The sequence below is a fragment of the Aspergillus undulatus genome, assembly GCF_047715775.1.
Source record: "Aspergillus undulatus strain CBS 261.88 unplaced genomic scaffold BDV17scaffold_10, whole genome shotgun sequence".
Classification (NCBI taxonomy): Eukaryota; Fungi; Ascomycota; class Eurotiomycetes; order Eurotiales; family Aspergillaceae; genus Aspergillus; species Aspergillus undulatus.
Genome location: NW_027396614.1, coordinates 415,749 through 441,453, shown reverse-complemented (window position 1 = coordinate 441,453; position 25,705 = coordinate 415,749). Strand labels below are relative to the sequence as shown.

At 51.6% G+C, this 25,705-nt stretch overlaps 12 protein-coding genes across 12 annotated transcripts; 6 read left to right on the top strand and 6 right to left on the bottom strand.

The window, feature by feature from the left end:
• Positions 1-88: 88 nt before the first annotated feature.
• On the bottom strand, positions 89-2,137 carry BDV17DRAFT_297156 (fungal specific transcription factor domain-containing protein; the record flags this gene model as incomplete). The annotated part of the gene is made up of 3 exons (XM_073763441.1): positions 89-1,391; positions 1,425-1,799; positions 1,830-2,137. The coding sequence occupies 3 exons, from the start codon at positions 2,135-2,137 to the stop codon at positions 89-91; spliced, it is 1,986 nt and encodes a 661-aa protein (XP_073618240.1).
• Positions 2,138-2,463: 326 nt separating this feature from the next.
• Positions 2,464-3,673, top strand: BDV17DRAFT_297154 (zinc-dependent alcohol dehydrogenase family protein). Its single transcript, XM_073763440.1, has 2 exons — positions 2,464-3,046; positions 3,117-3,673. The coding sequence occupies exons 1-2, from the start codon at positions 2,533-2,535 to the stop codon at positions 3,647-3,649; spliced, it is 1,047 nt and encodes a 348-aa protein (XP_073618239.1). The 5' UTR covers positions 2,464-2,532; the 3' UTR covers positions 3,650-3,673.
• A 256-nt stretch (positions 3,674-3,929) lies between these two features.
• BDV17DRAFT_288944 (GMC family oxidoreductase) lies at positions 3,930-4,399 on the bottom strand (the record flags this gene model as incomplete). Its single annotated transcript, XM_073761534.1, has 2 exons — positions 3,930-4,329; positions 4,395-4,399. 2 exons carry the CDS (start codon positions 4,397-4,399, stop codon positions 3,930-3,932), a joined length of 405 nt encoding a protein of 134 aa, XP_073618238.1.
• A 294-nt stretch (positions 4,400-4,693) lies between these two features.
• Positions 4,694-6,792, bottom strand: BDV17DRAFT_256766 (sodium:neurotransmitter symporter family protein; the record flags this gene model as incomplete). Its single annotated transcript, XM_073757116.1, has 2 exons — positions 5,086-6,792; positions 4,694-5,020 (listed from the first exon to the last, which is right to left on the bottom strand). Coding segments are annotated over exons 1-2 (1,751 nt in total), but the record flags the coding sequence as incomplete, so codon positions are not given.
• Positions 6,793-7,098: 306 nt separating this feature from the next.
• Positions 7,099-7,455, top strand: BDV17DRAFT_256764 (uncharacterized protein). The gene has a single exon (XM_073757115.1). The coding sequence runs from the start codon at positions 7,180-7,182 to the stop codon at positions 7,426-7,428; it is 249 nt and encodes an 82-aa protein (XP_073618236.1). The 5' UTR covers positions 7,099-7,179; the 3' UTR covers positions 7,429-7,455.
• Positions 7,456-9,372: 1,917 nt separating this feature from the next.
• On the top strand, positions 9,373-9,700 carry BDV17DRAFT_256763 (uncharacterized protein). The gene has a single exon (XM_073757114.1). The coding sequence runs from the start codon at positions 9,386-9,388 to the stop codon at positions 9,575-9,577; it is 192 nt and encodes a 63-aa protein (XP_073618235.1). The 5' UTR covers positions 9,373-9,385; the 3' UTR covers positions 9,578-9,700.
• Positions 9,701-10,571: 871 nt separating this feature from the next.
• On the bottom strand, positions 10,572-12,761 carry BDV17DRAFT_256762 (general substrate transporter). Its single transcript, XM_073757113.1, has 6 exons — positions 12,630-12,761; positions 12,119-12,579; positions 11,697-12,058; positions 11,495-11,644; positions 11,140-11,444; positions 10,572-11,076 (listed from the first exon to the last, which is right to left on the bottom strand). Exons 1-6 carry the CDS (start codon positions 12,710-12,712, stop codon positions 10,803-10,805), a joined length of 1,635 nt encoding a protein of 544 aa, XP_073618234.1. The 5' UTR covers positions 12,713-12,761; the 3' UTR covers positions 10,572-10,802.
• A 2,258-nt stretch (positions 12,762-15,019) lies between these two features.
• Positions 15,020-17,210, top strand: BDV17DRAFT_256761 (Zn(II)2Cys6 transcription factor domain-containing protein). The gene is made up of 2 exons (XM_073757112.1): positions 15,020-15,138; positions 15,199-17,210. The coding sequence occupies exons 1-2, from the start codon at positions 15,065-15,067 to the stop codon at positions 16,889-16,891; spliced, it is 1,767 nt and encodes a 588-aa protein (XP_073618233.1). The 5' UTR covers positions 15,020-15,064; the 3' UTR covers positions 16,892-17,210.
• A 141-nt stretch (positions 17,211-17,351) lies between these two features.
• BDV17DRAFT_256760 (sulfotransferase family protein) lies at positions 17,352-18,673 on the top strand. The gene is made up of 2 exons (XM_073757111.1): positions 17,352-18,199; positions 18,253-18,673. Exons 1-2 carry the CDS (start codon positions 17,517-17,519, stop codon positions 18,434-18,436), a joined length of 867 nt encoding a protein of 288 aa, XP_073618232.1. The 5' UTR covers positions 17,352-17,516; the 3' UTR covers positions 18,437-18,673.
• A 266-nt stretch (positions 18,674-18,939) lies between these two features.
• Positions 18,940-20,142, top strand: BDV17DRAFT_280274 (uncharacterized protein; the record flags this gene model as incomplete). Its single annotated transcript, XM_073759854.1, has 5 exons — positions 18,940-19,054; positions 19,121-19,248; positions 19,542-19,676; positions 19,743-19,773; positions 19,829-20,142. 5 exons carry the CDS (start codon positions 18,940-18,942, stop codon positions 20,140-20,142), a joined length of 723 nt encoding a protein of 240 aa, XP_073618231.1.
• A 706-nt stretch (positions 20,143-20,848) lies between these two features.
• Positions 20,849-21,293, bottom strand: BDV17DRAFT_256759 (uncharacterized protein). Its single transcript, XM_073757110.1, has 2 exons — positions 21,129-21,293; positions 20,849-21,077 (listed from the first exon to the last, which is right to left on the bottom strand). Exon 2 carries the CDS (start codon positions 21,031-21,033, stop codon positions 20,866-20,868), a length of 168 nt encoding a protein of 55 aa, XP_073618230.1. The 5' UTR covers positions 21,034-21,077; positions 21,129-21,293; the 3' UTR covers positions 20,849-20,865.
• Positions 21,294-24,543: 3,250 nt separating this feature from the next.
• BDV17DRAFT_288937 (uncharacterized protein) lies at positions 24,544-25,144 on the bottom strand (the record flags this gene model as incomplete). Its single annotated transcript, XM_073761533.1, has 2 exons — positions 24,544-24,985; positions 25,041-25,144. The coding sequence occupies 2 exons, from the start codon at positions 25,142-25,144 to the stop codon at positions 24,544-24,546; spliced, it is 546 nt and encodes a 181-aa protein (XP_073618229.1).
• Positions 25,145-25,705: the final 561 nt, after the last annotated feature.

Sequence of the window (25,705 nt, the reverse complement as noted above, 5' to 3'; positions counted from 1 at the left end):
TGTAAGGGCACTCTATGTACAGAGTAAGATAAACTAGACCATGGCTACAAAGAATATGACTAAAATCTATCAATAGATAGTAGTATTTTCACAGGGTCGGCGGCGCCATGAAATCAGCCGGATACATGAATGCTCCAGTAACTTCATCACAGTAATTAGGCCAAGTATCCAGATTTATCAAATCTGCCCACGGACAGAGACCATCTGCATTGCGATCTGGAAGCGGTGTTCCTCCATTTGAGATCGCGATCGCGGGTGAGACAGGGCGAGAGCCAGATATCAGATTTTGAACTGGTTGGTTCTCCATTATCGCCGGAGCAGGAACAGGTGCAGCCTGACCAGGACTCAGAATCCGAACCAGCACATTAACCTTCCCGCACAAGTGTCTCGTCATCACAGCAGCCCGTGCCGCAGTGGGGTTCTCTCTCCCAGCCGCGTCAAATATCTCAAGGGCAAGGTCCAGGTGCTCTCGTGCTCGCGCGCACCGATGACAGTACGGATACGCGAGCATGAACCCGATGATGGTTATTACTGCGTTCCATTGGTTCTGATACAGCTCTGAGAGGCCGTGGAGGAAATCGTGGATTCCCATGCGATGGTGCGCAATTCTAATCATTGCCAATGCGTGGTTGAGTGCCGTCGTGGCGTGGGCATCTGCATTTGGGTGCGATTTGGGGGTGAAGGGGGCACTGGGGAATTGGATGAATATGCGGTGCAGGCTGAGGACCACGTTGTGATATTGTAGTAGGAGCAGCGTGTTTAGTAAGGTGACCATTGATGGTTGGTGCATGGGGTAATCGTCAGACTCGAAGGGCTCGCTGGGATCAAGTGGTACATCAGGTAGAACAAGGTGTAGATTTGCAAAGGATTGCTCCTGAGGCAATTCATCGCGCCATTTCTGTAGATGATGTAGACAATCCGACAACGCTTTCGCTCGGGTTTCGAGATGCGCAGGACCAGTGGCCCCATCAAGGAAAGAATGGTGCCCCATTGTTCCATTCACGACTAGGGCTGCAGCCGTCAGGCGAATAGACTCAGTATGATAGAGCAGGCCGTTGGCGAGATGTATATCCTGTGGCTCTCTGCTAGGCCTTAGATACAATATATCCTCAGAGTTCATGGTAACGGGCTTGCCCACGTATCTAGAGCACCGAAAATCGAGATGGATGAGAGTCCACCAGAGACGCCGAAAAAGCTGGCAAACCTGTTGTCCGCGATGTCGCGCATCCAAGTAGTTGAGCGACTGGGCGATACGCAGAGCAAGTCCAACCATGTTATATGCCGCTTGGTGCTCTCCCACGTCGAGCAGATAGAGAGTCAGGTAGCAGTAGCATTGGATGACGGATAAGGAGGGCCCGGCGAATGTAGCGGCCCGGGTAACGGCAGAGAGGCTGCGCTGGAAGTAGGGTATGCCGACTGGTGACTGTCTGCGCTGAAACTGAGGCCAGTCGAGACCGACTAGCCTGGTTCGAAGCCCAGAATGATAGATATAATGCAGGGAAAATGCCACAATGGCATCTTGGAGAGGGGTTCGCCCGCTGGAGGAATCCAAGTCATTCCATTCCACAATTGGCATTAGTGGGCGAAGGTGAGACCAGAATATTCGCATTAGATGCCTGATCTGATTGATAGACAAGTCACAGTCTTCATCCCGTGTTTCCTGTAGGACACTAGAAGAAAAAGGCGATATCTGGTCTAGAGATGTATCGCTGCCAGGTGCAGTAGCGTTGGGAGACAATTGCGATACCCCAGAGCAGAAGGAATTTATGCGGGCAATGAATCCCAAGATCGAGTCTGTTCTATGTGAAGTCCATTCCAAATTTGCCGACGGCGATAGCGATGGCGCTGAGGCGTCGACAACCTGGCGTTGAATGTCACTTGCTAGAGCGTCGTCTCCTGGGGGCCCTTGCGAGATTTGTCGGTCTGCCTCAGAACTATTTTGTAACGGCTTTCCCTTCTTTGACTTCTTCCGAGGTGTATGCGATGGAGGAGGTCGACGGCAGCCCGAAGCAACATTGTTGGCCACACATGGGGGGCACGGGGTAACGGCTTCACAGCGTATGCGGAACCGGCGGCAGAAGTCACAGGCCGTTGCGATCCTGCGACGCCGTGCAGCGAGAGTTGTGGATGGGAACATAGGCGATGCCATCTCAGACCTGCATATCCTATCAAATCAGGATCACTGGAAAGAACGGAGTGGGTTGGAGTTCCTGGCCAGATGAAATTTGTTGCAATGTGCTTGAGATTTCAACCAATTGGAGTCCACGGGCTGTGCTCCATATTCTGGCCAATGAGAGTCCACGGGCTGCAGGCCTGCTTCGCATTCTGGCCAATGGGAATCTGCGGGCCGGCTGGAGCCCAGCCTGGAGGGAAGTAGCAGCTGAATAATTCATCGAACTATACTTTGATATACAGGTGAAGTATGAGATATAAAAGACAGCTCTCTGTCGGATTGGAAAGGTGAATCTACAAGCAATCCCAATTTTCCATTCAAACTTCCCAATTCTCCATTCAACCTCACCCAACGTCGCCATGCCTCAGCACACCGTCTTCCGATTTCCTACCAGAACCTCCTTCGAGGACCTGACTTCGTACCAAGAAGACATCCCCAGACCCACTAGCCACGAGGTCCTGATCAAAGTCCGTGCCATCTCGCTGAACTCGAGGGACTGCCAAATCGCAACCTCAAACTATCCATCCGCTATCAAGGACCGTCTTATCCCAGGCTCCGATGCAGCAGGTGACATTGTGGATGTGGGCGATGCAGTGCATGATTTCGCCAAGGGAGACCGAGTCGTTACCTGCTTTGATGTTAACAGACTGTACGGACCGGCGAAGCACGAAGTTTGTGGTCAAGCAGGTGGCGGGGTTGACGGCGTGATGGCCCAGTACATTGTCCGCCCTGCATCAGCTGTTGTCAAGGTCCCTGTTGATTCTCCTCAGGCGTATAGTGAGTTGGCTTCGCTGGTCTGTACGGGTGTCACGGTCTGGAACGCCTTCTATGGAAATAAGCAACTTCTACCTGGTCAAACGGTCCTAGTCCAAGGTACGCGTTTAGCATCCCAAGAGCGTCATGCTGTATCTATGCCAAGCTGATCGGTCCTCACTTTACCAAGGCACTGGAGGCACCTCTATGACAGCCCTCGTCCTCGCCAAGGCAGCCGGTGCCACAACCATCATCACCTCCTCCAGCGACGAAAAATTGCGCACCGTTAAGGAAAAGTATAACGCCGACCACTGCATCAACTACATCAAGACCCCCGACTGGGCGTCGGAAGCCGTCAAACTTACCGAGGGAAAGGGCGTGGACCACATCATCGAGATTGGAGGCTTTGGAACCATCCAACAAAGTCTCTCTGCAGTCGCGCGCGGAGGTATCATTACTATAATCGGGTACTTGGCGAAACATGACCCTGCCCAGCCTGCGCCTGACATTCTTCTCCTCGCCTTGAAGAAGGAAGCTATTTTGCGCGGTATCCAGGTTGGGCCGAGATGTATGCTGGAGGACCTGGTCACTTTTGTATCCAGAAGGAAGTTGAGGTTTCAGATTGACAGGGAGTTTGGGTTTAGTCGCGAGGACGTTGTTGCTGCTTACAATGCCCTTGCCTCGGGGAAGCACGTTGGGAAAATTTGTATTCTCGTTGATTGATTGAGCGAGTGTGTTGACCCTGCCAGCACTGTACAATACCTTCGCTGAGGTAGATGCCGATTGCGAGACAAGGCTCTGGAATACTCTGAAGATGGGGTGTTTGGGTCTCCGAGTAGGTTTACAGAAAGACAAGAATGGCAGTAGGTGGTTTATACTTGCATTGTACGCCTCTTGGAATTCAAGTCTAGTGATTGTTATATCCGTGCAGAGTATGTTCCGAGATCTTGAAACCAAACTGAGACAAACAGCGCTAGTATTTGGAGTTGAATAAACACAGAGCTCAGGCAATCTTAGTGTCCTCTATAATGATGTCCGCACCCCCTTTGACCATAGAGTAGACGGTGGCAACGATATTCCCGCTAATCTGCGTCGAGATGATACTGGCGTCGACCACGCGCAGGCCCTGGAGCCCCTTCACTTTCAACCGCTCATCCACAACATCACCCATTGCACACCTCCCAGTAGCATGATTGTAGATGAGGATCTGGTCTTTGACGTACTCCCGCACCTGCTTCAAATCCCCCATGTCTAATAATCTAGGAGAACTCACCCACTTGACGCACAGAATACGAGTTGATAGTTTCTTGCGGTAGATCAGTTCCAAATATGTGTCCGCATCAAGGTACAGTGTGTATTCTATCCTTAGGATAGGGGCTTCCTGGAGGATGGAAGAATAAATTCTGGAATAGTGTAGCGTACATTAGGGTAGCAAAAAGCCCGTCTATATATATGGCTTCAGCTGAACGCCATAGCAACGTTTCCTTGAGAGCCTTGATATTCCCAGGAGCGAAAGTTGAAGCCAATACCTTAAACATTTGAATCGCAGAATGTAAACATACACTGCTCCAGATAGAAATCGCCATTATTACTGATTACCATTTACCCCACCCTTAGCTATAACACAGAAAACCCCCTGCACCAAAATAAAGCCGAACCCTAAGCCTTAACCCCCGGGTATGCCGGCGGGAGCACAAGAGCGCCCTCCTCCCTACCCACCGCAAGATTCCCACTCCCCTCTTCATCGCCATCCCCACCCCCATTCCTTCCAGCTCCAGAAACATGCTGCTCCCCGACAAGCTCCGTAACAATCTTCTCCCCCTCGTCAATGCGGCTAGGCGGAATGAAAACATCATAGTAGCGGGGCATAACAAACCCAAGAAGAATAATAAGGAGGATGATATGCGCGAGGATAAACCCCGTAATCATGAGCGGGTCATAGCGGAGTGTATGGAACTCGGGGTACGCGAAGCTGAAGATTATCGCGAGCACGGGGGCGCATACGTAGCGGAGTAGCACGGGCCAGAAGGAAGGGATCTTCCAGTTTTTTTCGCCGCCGATAATCGCGTTGAGGTCGCGGCGGATTTGGTTGCCCTGTTTTATATTCCATGTCAGAGGTTATTGGAGAATGGTAGGTGTCTGGGATGGAAGAGACGAACCGAGTAAGCAGCAAGATACCAGAACCTGCTCAATAAGACATTCCGCCCCCAGAAACTCGGAGCCGGGGTTGTCGGGTTCTTCGATATAAGCACGGCAAGTATACTGAAGAAGACGTAGACACCGAATCCAGCGCCCGCGCCAATAGCCGGGTCCTCTTTGCCGTGCGCGACAGCGACACCGATAATCTGCCCGCCGAAGTAGGCAAAGTTGTAGCATGCGAATCCATAGACGCCGGTGTGTTCGACGACGTCCTGCCAGCGGTAGACGGTACTGGCTGAGACGACCTCGGACCAGACGACGAAAATAAGGCAGATGTTGTTCACCCAGCGGTCGATGCCGTCGAGGAGGTAGAAGCCGAATTCGGTGCAGTAGGGAAGACACATGAGGAAGGAGACGATTGTGAGGATTGTCACGATGACAGGGCGCGAGAGCTTGACGTGGCCGGAATCAACGATGAGGGTTGCAACGGCATCGAGCATAACGAATGCCGAGCTGAATCCTAGCACGACGAGAGTGAAGAAGAGCAGGATGGCCCAGAAGTTGGCGCCGGGCATGTGCAGGACTGCCTCGGGGAGGGTGAGGAATCCCACGACGAACGCGCCGAGCCGCTCGCCGTCTTGCGGCCAGCGCCGCAGGTACCCGACGACACCGAAGACGGCAAACGCTGCGAAGTTTTCGAAGAGCACGTTGCTGCCGCAGATGAGGAGGGCGTCCATCACGGCGTTGGAGTGTTTTCTGTTGTAGGAGGCGTAGGAGGTGAAGTAGCCGAAGCCGATGCCTGTTGAGAAGAAGACCTGGCCGACGGCCGTTTGCCAGACTGTTCCTGAGGCGAGCTGCCCGCCTCGCCAGGTTGCCCAGAGGAGCCGGACTCCCTCGCTGGCGTTTTCGAGGGAGAGGGACCGGCCGACGAAGATGATTGTTGTGACGATGGGGAGCCCCATGGTCCAGTAAACGACTCGGCCGGTTAGGCCGACGCCCCGGAAGATTGATATCCAAATGAGGAACCAGATGAAGGCGCTCCAGCCGACTGTTTCGCCCAGGAGAGCAACACCGGGGTACTCCGTGTAAGAGAGGACCTGTTTATTGTCGAAACTCAGCTCCCCCGGGATTGGGTCAACGTTGTGGATAACATCGCCCATATAAAACTCATCAATTCTGTTCTCCCACGGCAGGGGACTCCGGAACGAGTTGCGAAAGTAATTCATAATCCAAGCCAGGTTGACCGTAAAGTACTGCGTGACGATAAAGCTGACCAAGATGGGCCCCATGCCAACCCCCTTCAAACGCCGATTGATGTTATTGAACGCGATCACCGTCCCAGCCTGATATGCCTGCCCAATCGAGATCTCGAGGATCAGCGCCGGAATCGCGACGAAAAAGACCGCCAAAAAGTACGGGATGAACCACTGCAGCCCGTAATTGTTATACACGACCGACGGATACCGAATCAGGTTTCCCTGACCAGCGCATCCTCCCATCGCGGCGAGGAGAAAGGCAGCTCGCGAAGGCCACTGGTCTCGACCTTCTGCCGATTGTTGCGGCGGAGGGGCGAACAAGGTCGCTGCCCTCCTGAGGTATTGGGCGAACACCATGGTTCTGACAGATTTTCGACCTTGACAACCTTCCGAGGCTCATGAGGATATATTAGACAAGGAAAGGAAGCTCAGAGAAAAGTGCTGGGATTGAAAGACCAGCACAGATCTTAATCCCCAGATCAGCTTGGCAGGGCAGGCAGGCGTTATAAGGGCCCAGACTGCCAAGCATCGGGGGGTTCCTCTGGAGGGCCGAGCATGACTCTGGCCTGTTATCGTGTTGCTCTCTATTGCTCCAGTGGGGTTGCAGCCTCGGCGGCCCCAAACCGGAGGGATCGATTGTGACCTTGACTGAAAAACTCAAATGACTATCTGAACAGACATCTTCACTAGAGTTCCGGCTGGTATGCCCTGTGAATATTATGAGTGTAAGTCCCCGCTACGTCGGCCACGCCGTGCCAAGCGCGCGCCGAGAAGCCTAGCATGACGCAAGGCGAGCTCAAGAAGGTGTTATCAAGTTAAGTCCTGTTCAAAGATTGGCTCCAGTGTCGGCTCCAGATTATGCAAGCAACCACATGGCCCGTTTCCACTGCATCGGGTCGATTCCTGCAGTCCTGGCACTGGCTCCCTTTCCACGCTGCTGCGGGTTGCGCCCGTACCCTCGTGGGGGGACCGTTCACGAAGGTTTGGGGGGGCTTGTGCGCATGCTCGTTGCTGAAGAATGGGGAGAATAATAGCGACGTTGTGATAGGTTTTGCTGTCTGCTTGCTTCTGCTGAGGGCAGGTTTACGAGTGCGTCATGTACTATAAGATAGCGACAGCATCACCCGATGAAAAAGGCATTTGGCCTTGTATCTCAAGTGCTCACATCAGGATCACCGCGTCCGGCCCAGGTATGTCTGAGAGATACTCTTGCTTTGTGGTGGGGTCAGGTGCTATGACGGGCTGCCTGAGCGTGCGAAGCTTGTGTTCATCAAGCAGGGTGACGAATTGAATTGTCTCATGGGTATATTAGAGGCGGATAGTAAATTGCTCGATAGAAGGGAAAGGCAAAAATTAGCGCTGAATCTCGCCCAAATTTTGTTATCTTTCGCCCTAGTTATACGTTCTTTCGCATCGCTAAGTAGGTATTCAATCCCATGCTGGTGAGAACCCTACCATATTCGAGACGTCGTCGTCTATCTTCGCGATGGAGAATTGTGGTGGCATGAGAAGGCTTATAGCGAGCCGCTCTGAGATTTACACTAAAACCAGACGTATCGGGCCCATATCAGCCCATAAGGCGCTAGGAAAGATCTAATGACAGCCCGAGTGAGAGTATGTATATTCTCGTAGAAAGCGACATCAGGAACACAAAACCAACTTCTGCGTCTCTAAATCCTTGCGCTTTGAGACTTCGAACATACTCTTCGCGCATCGCCTGCTTGCTTTGCTGCGAATTGATAGCAGACTCCCTAGCAGCTGCCGCTGTTCTTTGAGCAATGAGTCAAGTTTGAGAGCTTGCGTCGCTGCTTTCTGAATACCCTCTTCCTCACGGCAAAGACCCCCTTGCTCAGGACTCTCCGTCCAGCTGTCCAGTGAATAAAACTACGCAGGACTTGTCCAGTACCGAGGCTCGTGTCTTAGAAGTTGCCCTGGCGTGTTTTGTTCTATTCATCCGCTGGGGTGGTCGAGTGATACTCCAACCGGGATGATGATGAGACCAAGTGGGTGGGTAGGTAGTGCACGTTGATATGGGACAGAGTGATGGAAAGATTCAGCAACTGCCACTAGAAGACAAATTTACTAATCGAGGCTTAGTCCTAATCAATCCCTTCCAATATGTCAATAGGGTATCGACATCATCTAATCCCTCAGGCCTACCCCACAGTTCATCCCCGGACTCAGCGATCACCCCATGGATCTTAAGCATGGTTTGTTCTACCATAAGATAGTAGTGGGCAGGTATGGGCCTCCGCCATGCGAGTTACGGCGATTGTTATCCGCGCTATCGCCCTACACGCCGTCGAGAACGTGGTATATTGGAAGTCAAGTCTCATTGGGCCAATTCAAAGATTCTTGATTGAGCTCAATGGCGTTTGAATCAGATTGGTCTCGCATATAGAATACCGCGAGACCATGTAGAGTAACACTACCTTCCGCAAAAAAAGCTCGAAAGAAGCCGACAGCTCGGGTCAGCTCGCCGAGCGCCAGAACAGGACAAGCGGGCTCCAAGGACCATCAAAGCACTGTCTGTTCCTTTGAGCGCCGCAAGTGAGAGATGTGGGTGATGGCGTCCATGCAGGGCGCAGGACCATTGACGCCGAGTTACCCCCCAATGTCCAGTGGACATTTCGGTTCTCTGCTCTTCAGGGGGGAGAACGCACCCTGCAGGAATACGGAGTGAGCTTTCCATAGCGTGTTTGGGTCTGATGTTGAGCAGGTATGTTTATATTCTCAACTTTGGAAAAACTGAGATGAATTCCGACGAGGTTGCTGGTGACATGAAGTGCTTAGTGGGACACGAATGTATTTGGGTAACGCCGAGGAACTACAAGAGGAAACCCCATGTGCCCACTATCCATGGCTATGCGACTCTACGGCGATGAGCCAGCTCATCTCTAGCAACTGCAAGCTTTTAGAGGGCGAAGTTAAGGGTCGCCTTGGGATGTTGAGCCAGGTGACCTTCCTTACTCGACGACACACTTCATGAACTCACTGCCAGTGATAGTAGTAAGTAATAGCGGGCCTCGAATATTCAAACTCCAACATAATCAACACCGATCGCATGGCCATCAAAGCCACACCATCATCAGGAGGTTGTGACTCCAAGCCACCTCTGCAGACCCCAACTTTCACATCTCATACCCATCGGAGATTGGCTCCTCCACGCCAAGCCCCAATCTTCGCCCGGATTCTTGGCAGTCCCGGGGTGGCGCCCCGGTTTCGACCGTTCAGGAAACCCGGGACAGCCACTTGACATAGAGTTCCATCCTAGGCGTTGTGCTAAGGACAGGCGCTCGAACTAGGCTTGAAAGGAACCAATAGGCGGAATTTTGGAGTTGGTTGCGAGGGTGCGAAGGGCTAAAGGCGGTTATGAGGCGGGCTTGGCGATGCGGGTGAGATTCTGTTAGGGCAGGGATTGGTTGGTTTGGGGTGGGAGTTGGCTTTTTGTGCAATCTCTCTCCGAGATGGAGGGCGCCAAATTAATTGGAAGAGAAAAGGCAGGGAAGGGGCCTCGGTACCAACCTGCTGGGTTCGCTAAAATAAAGAAACAAAACACATACGGTATTGTCCCCGGCCTTCTCAGGACGGCTTTAATAGGCGAGTGCCGTTACGTACTAGAGTGCGGCCGGCCACCTTTGAACCGGCTCAGACATACAGAATTGCAGATGTCGCTTGTCAACCTCCAACCTTCAGGTCAAGGTCGTGTAAGCAGGCAACGACGCACAAAAGCCACATCGGCCCCCAAAGTGCTTAGTTCTCCTGGTCATAAGCGCTGGTGCTTATCTGCATATAGCAAAATGATACTACCGAGCAGGATGAGGTATTAACACGCCGCCAAGGACTGTATATTAAATGCAGGGGCCAAAGCTCAGAGCTCGGGGCGCACTGGGCCGACAAGAGCACGGCATCTGTGAAGTGACGTCAGTGGAAATGAGAAGTGGATTATGGGATGGTGAATCTCGGGGAAATGACCGTGGGCTGATATTCGGATACTACGGAGTATATGCAGGCAGAACTGTTCTTTGTGGGATGTTGCGTCGGGTTAGATTCAGTGATTGACAGGAGAGCTGCAGAGATCATCAGGTCCGTCCATGTGGTTCGGAGAATAATGCCTGACAACTTTTAACCGGCAACGGCTGTCATATGAACTTTGATGCAGCTCTAGAGATGATCTCTTTTCTCGATGTGGTACGGATATGCAATGGGTTCATGCGGGACAGTTACCGAGTTCTATATGAAGGGAAGGCTTTTCGGTAAGAAGTGTAGATTATGCGCACATAAGAGCTCACATTAAGCTAGTCATCTGGGAATAACCCGTCTAGAGCTCTAATAGCTAAATTACAACCAGAAAAAATTAGACTATGCAACATAAATCCTCCAGATCGAAAGCGTACAGGTGGTAGGTAGCCTAGTACGGTGGGTATAATACTACCAACTCAGTTCATCCAACTCATTTCACTTCAACGCACGGAGTTCGTCTACTCCACCCTTTTCTCGCTCGCCTCATTGGTGCTCTCGTCACTGTCCAGTTTGGGGGTGGGCGCGTGAGTGATGCTTTCACGACGCATCGCCTCCTCAATGTATTCGGGCTTGAGGTTACCGTGCTTGTCGTAGCGGTACGGTTCGTTGACGGAATGCTTGACGGCATCCCAGACGCCGTGAGACTTCTTGAAAATGGCGTCCATCTCTTCCAGCGAGCGGTAGCGAGTCTCGGGGAAGCAGAAGTAGACGACAGGGAACATGAATGCGTTGCTATAAACCGTTAGTACGATGATCTGTAATTTGTCCGATACCCTAAAAGGTAAAAGATCTTACATGACAGCGAAAATAATGTAGGTTTGATAGCCGATATTAGAGAATGCCACCGGTGTAATCATGACAACCATGAAGTTGAAGATCCAGTTTGCAGAAGTCGACAGAGCGTTGGTAGGCGCACGGATACGCAGAGGGACAATCTCTGCGGGGTACAGCCAGGTCATACCCAGCCAGCCGATAGCAAAGAAAGTATTGAAGACGAAAAGGAACACAGCTTGTCCAATACCAGCTTGGGTGTCATCGTAATACTGGACGCGGTAGTTGGTGCCTGCGAGGACAGCCATGGAAATCGACATACCAGCGGCCTGGATTACATTAGTCAAAGATAACAGACGCCATAAGGGAATATACGTACGCCGAAGAGCATCAGTGGGCGACGGCCCACCTTCTCAATGATGAAGATGGGGATGAACGCGGCCATAAGATACTCTGTCCCGTTACAAGCAGCCATCAACTTAGCAGTGTTACCTCCGCCGAGACCAATGCCCGCATATAGGGTCGGGGCCTGTTGGTTGGGATCAGCTCTGCGATCGCTAGGTAAATCACGCAGGACTTACATAGTAGGTGATCAAGTTAATTCCTGAAATCTGCTGGAACATCTGGTTTACATAGGCAAGGGCGACACGGTGGAATTCACGATACTCGGACATATCGAACAAACTGCGGTAGGAGCCCTTTGACATCTCGACAACCGTCTCCTTGATTGATTGCAATTCGTTCTGAATGTAGGGATCCTCGCGCGGCAGTTCGTTCAACAATTCAAGGATTTCAACCGCCTCGTCATCTCGACCTTGCATCACAAGCCATCGAGGAGACTCGGGCAGGTTAAGGATTGAGCAGAAGATGGTGACGGCGAATATAATTTGGAAGGCAATTGGGAAGCGCCAAGAGACCTCGTGGTTGGGGAGGAAGGCAAACGCTGGGGCACAGTTAGGCCGGTTGTCCCTTCCACAATTGGTAGCGACGGAGATGGACTTACCGTAGTTGATCCAGTAACTGAGAGTGATTCCTGCCGTGATCAACATACCTTCAATCATGACAAGCTTTCCTCGATCGTGGGCCTTGGACGACTCAGACTGCCAGGTTGGAACAGTACTTGTGTTCATACCATTTCCGATTCCAGTAATGATACGACCCACGATCCATTGAGGCAGATGGTACGAAGTGCATTGCAAGATAGCGCCGGTGGTCATGGTCACACAGCCGCAAAAGATAGTCCGGCGACGGCCCAGTGGGTTACCGACGAAGATGGTCAAGATAGCACCGAGGAAACAGCCCAAGTTGTACGACGCGACGGCGATACCCTGATTCGTGCTCTTCTGGGAATCGCAGGCTTGGTCCCAGTCTGCACAAAGGTCCGGATTGATCTCGGGGAAGTATTTGATGAACGACGGCAGGTCCAGAAGACCGCCAGTAACGCCCTGGTCATAACCGAAAAGCCTGCGAAAGTCAGTCGAAGGCGAGTCAAGAGAGCAACATATTAGCCGTACAGGAAATCAAGAGATCCCAGCGAACTGATAGCCAGGTTCAGGGCTCTGCCCCTCCAGCCGAAGTACTTTGGGAACCCAAACATGTTGACGATGACATTCAAGCACAGCACGAACGACAGCGACGATCAATTGTTGAGATGGAGACAATCCGGGGGGAGCGGGAGATAATGGCGAGCGGCCGCATATATAGCACAACAGCTACAGACGCCAGAGCTCTCGGAAGTCCCAAAGCAGTAACCCGGGCCTGTGAATCGACCTGGGGAGGCCAAGGAACCGGGGTTGGTTAGCGGGGATGGGGGCCACGTTCACTTGGCGCGATGAATGTCCCAGTTTCAACATTGTGAATCAGACTCAAAGAACCTCGAAACGCTGAGAGGTTGACCTTATTGCCTTGGCGGCCCACTTGAAGGGCTAAAGTTCTCGCATTCATCCAGACGACTGTCGAGTGACTCTGACCCCATCCTAAAGCTGCTCCGAGGGCTTCACTCTTTCAATGCTTATGTTTTCACCAGCCCTCTCCCTTCCTGGTCAAGTTACACAAGCCGGGCACAGAGCGCAAATTGTCTGTCCAGTCAGGTCTGACCAACATTAACGAGGCTCGCAAGATCGCCCTGGGCGCGCTTACTCTGTCTCAAACATCGGCCAACTGCGCGACGCCTGGACCAACCAGTCCCCGCGGGGCATGAGGGCGTCGCCCGGGGCAGGCCCATCCGCGTTTCCTCGATTCGATGACAGCAGTGGCTGCACTGGCTGGAAGCCAAGCCAACCATGGCTTAGTTGCAACCAATGCGCGTCAGATTTCTTCCGAAAACGAGCCAGGGATTCCGTAATCACACACCCCCCCTCAGGAGACCAATTTGCCGGCGCCTAAGAGAAAGTGGCTGGACAGTATAGGAAGGTGTTCCGCACATAACGAAGAGAGTTGGTAGTTTAACAGTGGAGGGATAAAGAAAGCGAGGAAACAAAGAAACCAGGATGGAGGGCTTGGAGTCAGTGACCAACGCCAAGCCCGCCTTCCTCCGCGCCAAGCCTTCGGGACTCTCCCAGTCTGAATGAGTAACAAGCCCCCCATCACAAACCCCGACTGTGCCGGAGATCCCCCGAACTCGCCGCGGGTTCGGTCAGCTGCGGCGACTTGAATTTTTGGCTGCACTTGCCCCGGCATATGGTGCAAGCGTGCTGAGAGGCTCATGTTCCTCTTGCACCGAGCAATCGGCGGGGCTGCGCTCGATACCACCTGTTACAAAGAGTAGGTGGAGCAGATTGATTCGGGCAGGCATCTGAATCATGATGAGTGATATTATCATAAGTGAGAAAACCTCAACACTTCCCTTCGTTCCTCGGCTATAAATAAACTGACAAGGTAGGATTTGGTTCAGTTTATTGGCTAGGTCGGGTATAGTAATAGAATCTCGATGTTGTATCAACACACCCCCTCTGTTCTCTTCTCGTCGATCATATTGCGTAGCTTCAAAGCCTGAGTAGAGAGTGACTTTGGTAAGGCGGGCCGCGAAATGCAATCATTATTCGGCCTATGGTGTTGGAGATAAGTTCGTTCGCCTTCAATAATGCCTTAGTGCTCTCCCATAAAGTAGAGCTAGAATTGACCTATCGGCAAACGCAAGGCGGCTCTGGTTGAACTACGTCAAGCATATCAGGCGCATTTTCAACCATCAATTGGCCATACTACAGACCAGCCAGGACACTTCTCATCAGAATCTGTGAAATTATTTATCTCCGTCTCCCTACCGTGCTCCCTAGCCAGCAGTATTGGCGGACGTTGGGAGACCGGGGACGCGGGTTAGTGTCTTACATGGATCTCCATTGAAATGCACCGAGAATCTTCCGGCGTCAAAGAATTCGGCCTGCCGAGGGACCAACTGCGAGCTCTTGGCCCTTTGGCACTTGTCCCATCTGCGCTTGACTTCCTAGTTTGCAACCGTGGGAAGTATCAAAAGCAACAGGTAATATACGCTCCCATAATGAGTGAGTAGCTTCGACATCCACGACTTCCCATAGTATCTCGTCTTCCATGGTAAATACAGTATTCCTCTTGGACATTCCATGGGGAAACTTCTCGATTCCTGTGCGTAGTATGTTCGAGGCCGACTGGCTCAGCAGCAACCTCAGGATGAGAAGTTGCAATCGGTAGCCATACATTCCACGGGCACGTACACTATTTCATAAGCGTCTGAATAGAGTCAACAATCTGATAGAAGGTGGTGTATAGATCCACGCAAGAGGGCTTTGAATCGGGAAGAGTGGCTGCCGGCCCGATCCGACCGGAGTTCTGCCTGAGGCTGCAGCGGCTCTAAATTTGATTACCCCCCCTGAATCTTGACTGCTCTCATGCCCATCGAGCAGATGCGGTGCCAACATCACAAAGCATCGTGAGATAACCCTTCTGATTCTAACAGACTTGATGGACTGTCAAAATGACCGCCACTCCCGCAATCTCGCGGAGTAGCATCGGCCCTCTGAAATCAAGGCGGGGATGCAAAACGTGCAAGTAAGGGCTTATCTGATCGTTGACCAAAGCCTCAAATCTCCCTATACTAATAGGATACAGAGCCCGACGAGTCAAATGTGGGGAGGAAAAACCGCATTGCCTGCGATGCTCCAAGACCGGTCGGAAGTGCGAGTATCAATACACCACATACGGGACATTCTCGTCCGGCTCTTCAGTCTCTATAATCGACACTTCTCTCTCGGTATCACCAAACAGATCGTGGCGAGAGCGTCGTGCCTTCACTTACTACTTCCAACATGCTGCACCGATGATCGGCGGCCTGGATGCTGACTTCTGGAGCACCATCCTCCCTCAGGTTTCTCATACTGAGCCTGCCGTCTGGGACGCCATCATCTCCATCAGTTCTCTCTTCGAGAGCTACAAACTTTCTACTCCCACTCACAAGTATCAGGATGCGCTGGGCTGGTACTCGCGCTCGGTATCTGCCGTTCGCCAGCGAATAGAATGCGGCGGGACAGACGTATTTGTGAATCTGATCAGTTGCGTACTCTTTATCTGTATCGAGGCGCTGCAGGGTGGTGCGGAGGAGGCTTTGCGCCTTTATAAACAGGGCGTTAATCTGGTTTTGGCCTTGCGCGACCAGGTTGCGGAAGGGAGTATCCCGGCGTCCAGAGCCTCGCTGGTGGAGGATACAATTGTTCCAATGTTTGCGCGGCTGAGTTTACTCGGAAACTCGCAAAATCAGATGCCCGTAGGTGCGTTACTGCGCGATAGTGATCGCGCTTTGCCGCCTGGATTTGTTGACCTCAAGTCTGCACGCGAGGCTATGTTTGTCCTTACGGCGGAGACGCATCTCCTACAGAAAGCTTGCGAGGCGCATCATGATAGCACATCTGACTACCATGTCCCTGGGAACCTAATGGCCCAGCAAGTGGCCCTCCTATCAAAACTCAAAAACTGGTGCGCTGCCTTCAACACCCTGGTCGAATTCCTCCGAACAAAACCTATCTCAACACCACACCAAACGCGAATAATCGCCCTTCTACAAACTCACCACGAAACCCTCGTCATCCTAATAACAACATGTGTCTCGCGGTTCAAAACCACAACCGACGCCTGCATTTCAAACTTCCAAACGATCGTCGAACAATCCCGCATCGCCCTCGATGCATCCGCCCGCTCAGACGGGTCCCAACCGCCCTTCACATTGGACATTGGCGTCGGTTTCCCACTCCTCGTCGCTGTCCTGCGATGCGCGGAGCCGACTATCCGTCGGCAGGCCGTAGCGCTTATGCGTCGTGCACCGAGTGTACAGGGTGTCTATGCTAACAGTCTCGGCGCGGCGTTCTGCGAGACCGTCATTCGGATAGAGGAGATGCTTGCCGCTAACATGGCGGCCAGTCAGGGAACATCTTTCCCGCAATCCCCAGACCAATCGTACCTACCGGTGACCGGTATACAGAGCCCTGGGAACGACAGCAACGCCTCCATATCCACCGTGAGCATGACAATTAGCATGCGAATCGACCGCTCGCCAAGTCCGCATCCTGCTCTGGCGAGTATGCCTATACATGTGGGTATACCACTACCCATCCCGGAAGAAGCGCGCATTAAACCATATGCTGTGTTTCGGCCTCGAGATGGGATCCCGCCCGGGTTGGAAGGGGATGTTGCGCGTTGGAATGTTGACCCTGACACGACGTTCTTGAGGTACTCGAGGAATAGGCTGAATCCTGAGACTGGCGAGTGGTGGATTGTTGATGAGATTATTCCGCTTGATTTTAATATATGAGTAAATCAAGCTAGAGGATTGAGTTCTGTTGTTTGTCTTTGAAACCAATCCCGACTAGAGGTTCGGAGGACATTTCCACATTTCTTTTCACTGCTCATTGTCCTGTCCATATCAAGCACAAGACTTGAATAAAAGTTGCGTTCAACGCAAAGCCCAAGATCAAGTCTCGTGTTGGCCGCAAGCAATTGGCACAATGGCCATCCCGCCCCCTCCTTTGTCGTATCCAAGAGCCTTCGGACAGAATCCTTTGACGAATACAATGTATAGACGTCCGGGTGTTGTACAGGTCGAGGTGTTCCATCTGGACTCTACTGTCAACAAACTTGCCGCCTCGAACCCTATTTGGATTACCTACACTCTTTAGATCTCGGTGGTTCACATCGTTCTCAGTGTCTGCGATATAAAAATACTCCAACTCCAATCCAACTGGATAAAGCTAGACTAACTTGATATGGGAATATTTCGCTCTCGTTTCAGTTAGTACTGTCTCCTATTACTAATGATCTGCATAATCCCACGATGATCCCCGCTCCCCACGATCTGAATCTCGAAGACCCCTTAGCATATTACGCCGATACCTACCCCTTGAAGAAGGCCAGACGAAGCAAGTCCAACTGTAGCCAATATGTTTACCCAAACCGCACCCTTTCTGTTAGAAAAATGTCTCTACCGCATCACACCGCAACCCGCGCGTCCACGGACAAAACGAATGCAAGTCCTAGCCCTGGGCATGTCCCGCTCGGGAACCGAGTCGCTGCGGCGCGCCCTCATAATCCTCGGCTACGACCACGTCTACCACGGCTTCGACATGAGCGAGAGCAGTCCCATGCAATGGAAACAGTGGGCGGAGCTGGGGCGTCGGAAATTTGGGATCGTCGGGACTGGATCAAACCAAAAGGGCGACGCCGGTATAACACGCTCCGACTTCGACTCGATCATCGGCCATGCCGAGGCCGTGACGGACCAGCCTTGCTCGATCTTCGCGACGGAATTGATAGACGCGTACCCCGAGGCGAAGGTGATTCTCAACCACCGTGATGTGGATACTTGGTACGAGAGTATTACGGCGCTGATACTGCCTCATGCGCGCGGCTTCTGGTACCATGTCCTACCCTGGTTCCAGGCGGACATGTACTGGGCTGTGCAGTATACGGTTCACTGCTTCAATATGCATTTTTATGGGTCCTTAGCGCGGAACGGGAAGTGGGTTTATCGGCAGCATATGGCGACGGTGAAGGGGGTTTTGGTGCATCAGCCGGAGAGGTTGCTTGTTTGGACGGTGAAGGATGGGTGGGGGCCGCTTTGCGAGTATGGATATCTCATCTGATTCTGATGTTCTTGTGTATTAGCTGACTTATTAGGTTTCTTGGAAAACCTGTTCCAGATGTACCATTCCCGGCTGGGAATACCCTCGACACGACGAATCGGCGGTATGATAAGAATATGGTTCGAGTTGGCATCGCCGCGGCGAGGAACTTTGCTATCTTTGTTCTTCTGTCGGGGGTCGTGACGGCGTATCTTGCTGGCCTGTTTCGTTCGACATAGATCTGGCTCTGGGGTGATTAGATTAGCCTTGGGTTTTGCTTCTGTAAATAGTATTCACGAATCTCGTTTCATAATTCCGGGTGTACTGCCTATATAATTTGATCGTCAGCTGTAATGCACATATGAGGCGACAAATGTATATGGCCTGGACATGCGTGATTCTCGGAGTGTCAGTTACTGGGGCCCTGAATTCTCCCTGCCCTCATGGATAGCCCAGTCCCTTATCTTGAAATGTACGTCCAGGTACTTAGTGCGCTTTGAAATAGGAAATCAGCTCCTGGGCAAGGTAAACCAATCTACTGGTGCATTCAGGGCCAACCACGGCGAAGAAGACAGACTTGATGCCCTCAAAGCAGTGCAGAGTCTCTTAAAGAAGTCTACGCGAGCCGAGGGACAACGTCTACCACCTGGCGTGCTCGGTATGACCTCCCTTGACCTGACTAGATACGCTAGGATCGCGCAGCTTCTCCTAACCATGTAACATGCTAGAGCCCACACTGGCAATGTGTGTGCGGATCGGAATCGACCTGGAAATCTCCCTTACACTCAGTAAGGCGACTGGGCCAGTGGTTCTAGAGCAGCTAGCGGCTGTGAAGGGCGCAAGCTCTCTGATCGCTGGTACATGAACCGATCCGTGCTCAAGCACCTCTCTACCATGTCAAAAGTTAAGACTTATCCATCTAGAGCGCGTCCTCCGAGCCCAGGCCGAAATCGAATACGTCGAAGAGCACGATATCCACATATACAAGGCTACCCGAATGACACATCAGATGGCCGACCGGTATAGTATCGCCATGATGAAGTTCATGTTAGTACTCTCACGAACCGCCTCTCCTCTAACTGTCGCAAAGCAAATCAACCTAGTCCAATTGTGAACCGGAACAGCTTCGAGTTCGGCATGTCGTCCCTCGCGAGAATCCCCGAGTTCCTCCGCAACAACAAACAACCACCAATTCATTGAAGGCGTTACATCCGGACCCTGGAACTACGCGATGGGTTTCGACGGGTGCATGTGGGAATGGGACGCGAAGAGTCAGGAGCGGCTTGATATTACGAATGGTTTTATGGAGGAGGCCGCGGCAGTCGGCCGCCTTGGGTGGAATAGTTCTCGGTGCAGGAGGGACTACTGGATAACTGGAACGGGGGCGACGATGATGTCTTCCTGGTTAATGTTGCCGGTGGACGGAGACACGATATCAAGACGTTCAGGCATAAGTTCCCAAATACCAGGGAAAAATTTGTCCTTGAGGACTAAGCCCATGTGGTTGAGCAGAGTGTCGAGGGGTTGGACGCTGAGAAGATATAGTTTGATTTGTTCAAGCCGCAGCCAGTCAAGGGTAGTACAAGCACACATCCTTCGAACATTGTCATACTAATTGTTGAGACGCGCAGGAGCAAGCATATACTACTTGAAATTCATCTTCTGCAACTGGTCCGACGCGCAATGCCTGGAGATCCTACAACACATCCGCGAGGCCATGAAACCGAGCTACTCAACACTAATGATCGAGGAATTCATCCTCTCAGACAAACACTGCCCGATGCTTCCTGCGATGTGGGACGGGGAGATGATGCTATTTCTCAACAGCATGGAGCGCTCTGAGGGTCACTGGAGGAGGTTGCTGACTGAGGCGGGATTCGAGCCGAGCTTCTCGTATCCTCCTGGTGATGGGCAGGGAATTATTCGAGCGGAGCTGAAGGAATGAAGCTTTGCTTTGTAGTGGTTATGGACTTGGAGATATCTCACAGTTAGAGTAGTGAATACTACCACTTTTTCATGCGGTGACGCTGGTGGAACCGGCAGATATCCCTTGCAATATCTGTCTCGTAGGGAATACTATTAGCGTAATATACCCCGTCGGCGCTACTATTCTCGCGTACGATGTAAATCTTGCATGGCGTGCTATCAAGCAACCCTCTCTCATATAACTAGGAATATTGATATGCATGGCTGTGGGACCTCAGTGAAAGAAAGTATACAGAACTACCCCAGACGTTTTTAGCGTGGCATGAACGTCTGGGGCTGTCCTACGTTGTGCTTAATTCATATCAAAAACCGCATTACTTATCTAACGATGCACGCAGTAGCAGTGATACTTGACTCCTCCCCCACCATAGCAGCATCCAGATAGCACTGAGACTTCTTTGTAGGGTGAGGTACAGGCATCCATCATTCCAGTCTCACTAACGGACAAGTATCGTTGGGCCTGGTCAAATACCCTAGACATACGTCCTCCCATGGGGTCTTTCCTTTCTCCCGCATGTTCCGGGGACTTTTGCTCGCCCCGGATTCTGGAGATGTACCTGCCACTCGCACAACAGGCCAAGAGAGGTACCATTCCTGGTAGCCACGTTGTCTTCTGACTGGATGCGCCACATAAGTAAAATATCTTATACCATAGTTCTACCCTAGCTAGTCCATCCCTGGTTCAGAGCTCGAAAGGAGATTGTACGAAGACAGCTGAACGGGCTCTGCTCTTTTTTTGGAGTCCATCCACGGCAAATACCAAAGCCGAGAGGTTCCAGAGTAAAGTACCCCCGGCAGTCCCTCTGCCACGGTTGTTGCTGCTCTTATTACATACAACGAAGGGAAACATATTTTAGCATTCAAATATCAAGTTAAGGTCCGAATCCGCCATTCCTGTGAGGTGTCTCAATCACCGGTCGCAAAAGGGGTCAACGATAATCTTACTTCTCGAGATCATCATCAATATGCTTTGTATAACGTTAAATTCTGGCATCTTGAAGGAGACTGTCCTGATAGAGAATCAGCGATCTAGTGGCATCTGATCTCTTCTTCACAAAGCGAAGGGTTCAGTAATATCGGTCACTTTAGAGCTGCCCTAGTCAAACTGACTAGTCTCGTCACACCGGCGAATTCGGTGAAAAGAAAGCAAAAGCGGATGCCACGGCTGGAGATTTATGAAAGCGCAGGGTCGTGTCGTCGGGCATAGCCGATGATCAAGCCGGGGTATGAGACGCCGGTAGGAGACAGGATGCACGCCACATGTTTCTTCACAAGCCCAGGATATTATTCGAGTGTTTGAACTTAGCTTTCTGTACTAGGTAGTTCATCAACGTTTTCAGATTGCTCCACTATCGTATCCCGCGGGCCCCCTCGGGCTCTGATACCAAGACCTCCATGCCGAACTCACCGAGATGATCAGCATTACCGTTGAGGCATTACCGGAAGTCCAACTGGTGTGGGCTCTAGTGGCGGAGCTAACTATACAAATCCAGCAGCTAGAGGGATCAACATTCAACAACCGGTGGCGCAGCTGAAAGCCTCCACGCCGCAAACAACGCCGCCCGGTTGAACAGCCCACCTCTACTACATGTCCATTTATATCACGGAACACTCTTGCAATGAGCGAGCTTCGAATGGTGCCGTCTAGGTTCCAGCATATACCGATACCAAGCAGAAGAGCGGATGCTTGTCCTGTTGGACTTCGGCTGACGACAGTGGCTGTAGTACTTGACATAAGTGGTCTACTGAGTGAAGTAAACTCATAGGCCGCGCATTGCAGCTCTTTAGGTAGGAAAGCTATATGCCTGCGATTTAATTACTTAAGCGGGGACGGAATGCTTGACTTCAACAGTGTGCCCAGAGTTATAAAGGCAGCAAAACTGAAATTTCGGCGGCACCTCCGAGGCTAAAATAGGGCTTCGACCCACTCCCCCCAAGGAGGGTCCTTCAACACGCCATTTTCGCATTCCACTGGCCCAGTCCCTGAGACAAGCAAATTCTGCTTGCAGATCTTCAATCAACCTTGCTATTTCCGACCTGCTCGTTCGCCATTCCTGGCGGGGACCCTTCAGCCTCCGAGACATGAGGCTGTGTTGGGAATCGGCCGGGGCTGGTGCCAACTTTAAGTACCGTCCAGCTCCTCATTTACATATCTTGAGATCCATCAAGTCATTGCATCTTATTCTGTATACTAGAGTCACTGTTCACAAATTGTTGCCGTCATTGACCCTTTAATACAGGCATATAGAAAAGAAGAAAGCCTGCCAAAGGGTTTTGGCACTTGGTGATCGCCCTCGTATCTGAGACTAGTTTTACTGCTGAGCCCCCACGTGCTGGTCCACTGTGGGTTGTCCTCGCCCTAGCAGTGACAACTGACAACCGTTTTCCCGGGATTATCGTCTTGAATCTGTCAATCGACAGGGTTTTTGCTTGGTTTTGTTCACGCCGTGCTGCCAAAACTGGCTCATGACCAAAAATCCAACTGGCGGACCCAGAGGCCCATGACTCGTGAGGCAGTCAATTGGGCTGAATTATATAAAGAGTGCTACAGCACACGTTATGATAGCTAACCAGTCACTCATTATTGTCTTTCCGCCAATCATTCGCTATTGTCCTTCTTTGCGTAGCCTTTCCAACATTCATTTCGTGGACACGAACGATGCCTTCCTCTATCATTGAACAATTGCACCGGCCAGATCGTCACCATGGCCACATTCACCCCTATCCGGCCACCGTCTTTCCTTTTCAAGACGCACACGAAGATTCGGCCAGCACTGATGAAGTGACGATACAAGACGTCCTAAACAAAAAGTCGGTTTGCTGCGAGCATTACCTATCTCCAGGCCTCTACCCACCCGAAAAACCAGCAGCGGTACTGACAGTCCTCCAACAGCCCCCCAATACCTCAACCGCCTCTCATTCCATCAGACGCAACACCTCATCTATCCCAGCCCATGGACTACCAGTCAGCCCTGGCAAGGCTCTCCAGCACGATCACATTCTCCATCGCACTCCTAGTCCTCCTTCTCTTCGCGGGCTATTTTGTCGTTTTGCTTCTCAAGCAAGTGCTGCAAGAATCTGAGGACGAAGATAACGACACCGTCCGAACGGAGATACCGAGAATACAAATCATAATCGCGAGCGACAGGCACCCTGAGAAAATTGAGTACCTATACGGGTCCAATTGCGGGTATGCTAAAGCGCAGGCCGAGACGAACGTATAGTCGCGCGGGGAAGGATTGATGCTGGCCCGGCATCCCGCTGTCCTATAGCAGATTTTGCCCTGGTGGCTCGCCCACTGCCTACCATTCTTTTCTTGTACATAACTTGGCATTTCGACGGTTGATACGACCCTTTCGTGCGGGGATGGACCCGCGGACTTTACAGACCACAAAAGATCCTAACATTCGCACCTAATTGATCTAAATGTTCGCCGGGTCAAGGCTCCATATATTCTCGTGGAGTAGGATACTGAGAGGGATCGAGTCAGATACACAGCTTCTATTTTCGATATCACAGGAAGAGGATATCTACAATAGGACTGCCTTCCTTTCACCGCTGATTCTTTCCCGGACAGCTACGACGTGAAATGGTGGACATTGTTAGAATCATCCACATCAGGCCTATCCCACGAATGCTCATACAGAAAAGAAAATTTCAACACAAAAGTGTGAGGCTTGGATGAGGAAACTTTTGCGCTAAAGAGAGACTTAGGGTGAAAGGCACATAAAAGCAAAATCAAATCATGAACAAAAACACAGCACCATGCTATCTAAATACCAAAACATGGCGCGAAATATGATTTCCACCGAGCCAAGTCAAGTCATAAAGATGACGATTCCGTTCGCTGCCACAAGGGTATCCCATCCCAAAGTCGACAACCCAGGTGAAAACGGGCCGCTATTGTCATCGCTCGCTACGCTAGGAAGGGCCAGTTGCGCCTGTCGCTCTCACAGCCACAAAACACTCGGCGGCCGTGGCTAGTTCAATCATGACGGCGATATCAATATTTTCGCGCAGGTTTGATCTCGTGCCGCTGCCATAGGTAAAGTCTCCAACGACCAGTCACCCGAGCCCGTTGGCCGGCATAACGAAGTGACCGTCATAAAGAATGGGTTTATTTTAGTTGGCGAGGACTTATCCCATGAATGCGGGTCAGAGGAATCAGCACCTCGTCAGTGTGGCTGAGGAAACAGTTGGCATCCTTTCGGACAATAATCGTTGAATCATCATCACCTGGTAATTCTCGAAGAGCTCGCCCAGTTCGGAGGAATGGACCTTGTACTGCTCTGATGGCCTTCATAATTGCCACCTGGCTGCTCGCCGGATAGCTCAGTGCGGATCTTACTCCAGAATAGGGTTATTCTATCGTCGTAATAAGACATCGTGTGGATCCTCGAACGATGTCAATGCCCGGCAGAGTCGTCCCGTCGCCCGGCCATGATGGCCCCAAGACAAATTCCTCGTCGTCAGCAGCTTGGATGGCTTTCGGCCGCACATTGACTACCCCTGTCTGGTATTGAGAGTACGGTCCGCGATCCTGTATCCAGTGGGTGCAGTCATATGTGAGTGATTTGCCAGACCCAGGTGGGTAGATCCTGATTCCCTGGCCCTTACCGATCTGGTAAGCTCCGAGTCGGTGGGATGCAGATTCATTGGGCTTGCTGGAGCGGGACCAGATAGCGGCATACACCCTGGACCTACCGGGCACACGCGGAACCTCCTTTCTGCGTCCGGTGACTCTTCCTTGGGTGTTTTTCCACCATCGTATCTGATCAGTGCGTAGCGAATAAAGCACGTGTCTAGGGCACGTTAGTCAAACTGGAAGAGTTGGGCAGCGAGAGTCAGTTGCCTTACATGTATCGGGCTGACGTGCTTCCGGGTGTCAGGAGCTCTATCAGAACTGTGCCATACTCATTGCCCATAATGTTTGTGATAGTTGCTGTAGGAGCATTGACCATGGCGAGATGTTCTTCGGGTATTCTTCCATGTGAATTGCGCGTCGTCAATGAGCGGCTTGCCGTTCTCTACCAGTGCACAATGTTCAATTGATCAACCGAAACAGTGAAACCTCCGGCGTAGCAAAAGTGATCTATCTCAACGCGAAGGTCCTCGGTCAGCCGTCCGGTGTGAAAATGGAATAGCCGTCTAACGGTATGTATTAGCACGGTGTATCTCAATCCATGGAACGGGTTTGTGACCTACAATAGTGCTTGCGAGCATCATACGACAAATTATCGAGAGGCATTGGTGGTGTCTTCGCTTGAACGCCTGTCGGCTACCAGAGATGCCTTCGCACTAGTGCATCTATCCATGCCTGCAACATATCCTGGGCTTCATTCTCTCACCCGTGCCGCTGGGTCCCTATGAGCTCGAATAGTTGCATGAGGTCCCCTGGCGAGGAAAAGGAAAATATGAGGTCATAAACCTCTGTGGGTAGCTTAACTCGCGCCTTCAGCCGGATTATCTGCGTCAGTTTCTCGTGATTTTCGCTGGCCAGTAGGCCATCTCGATCAGAATCA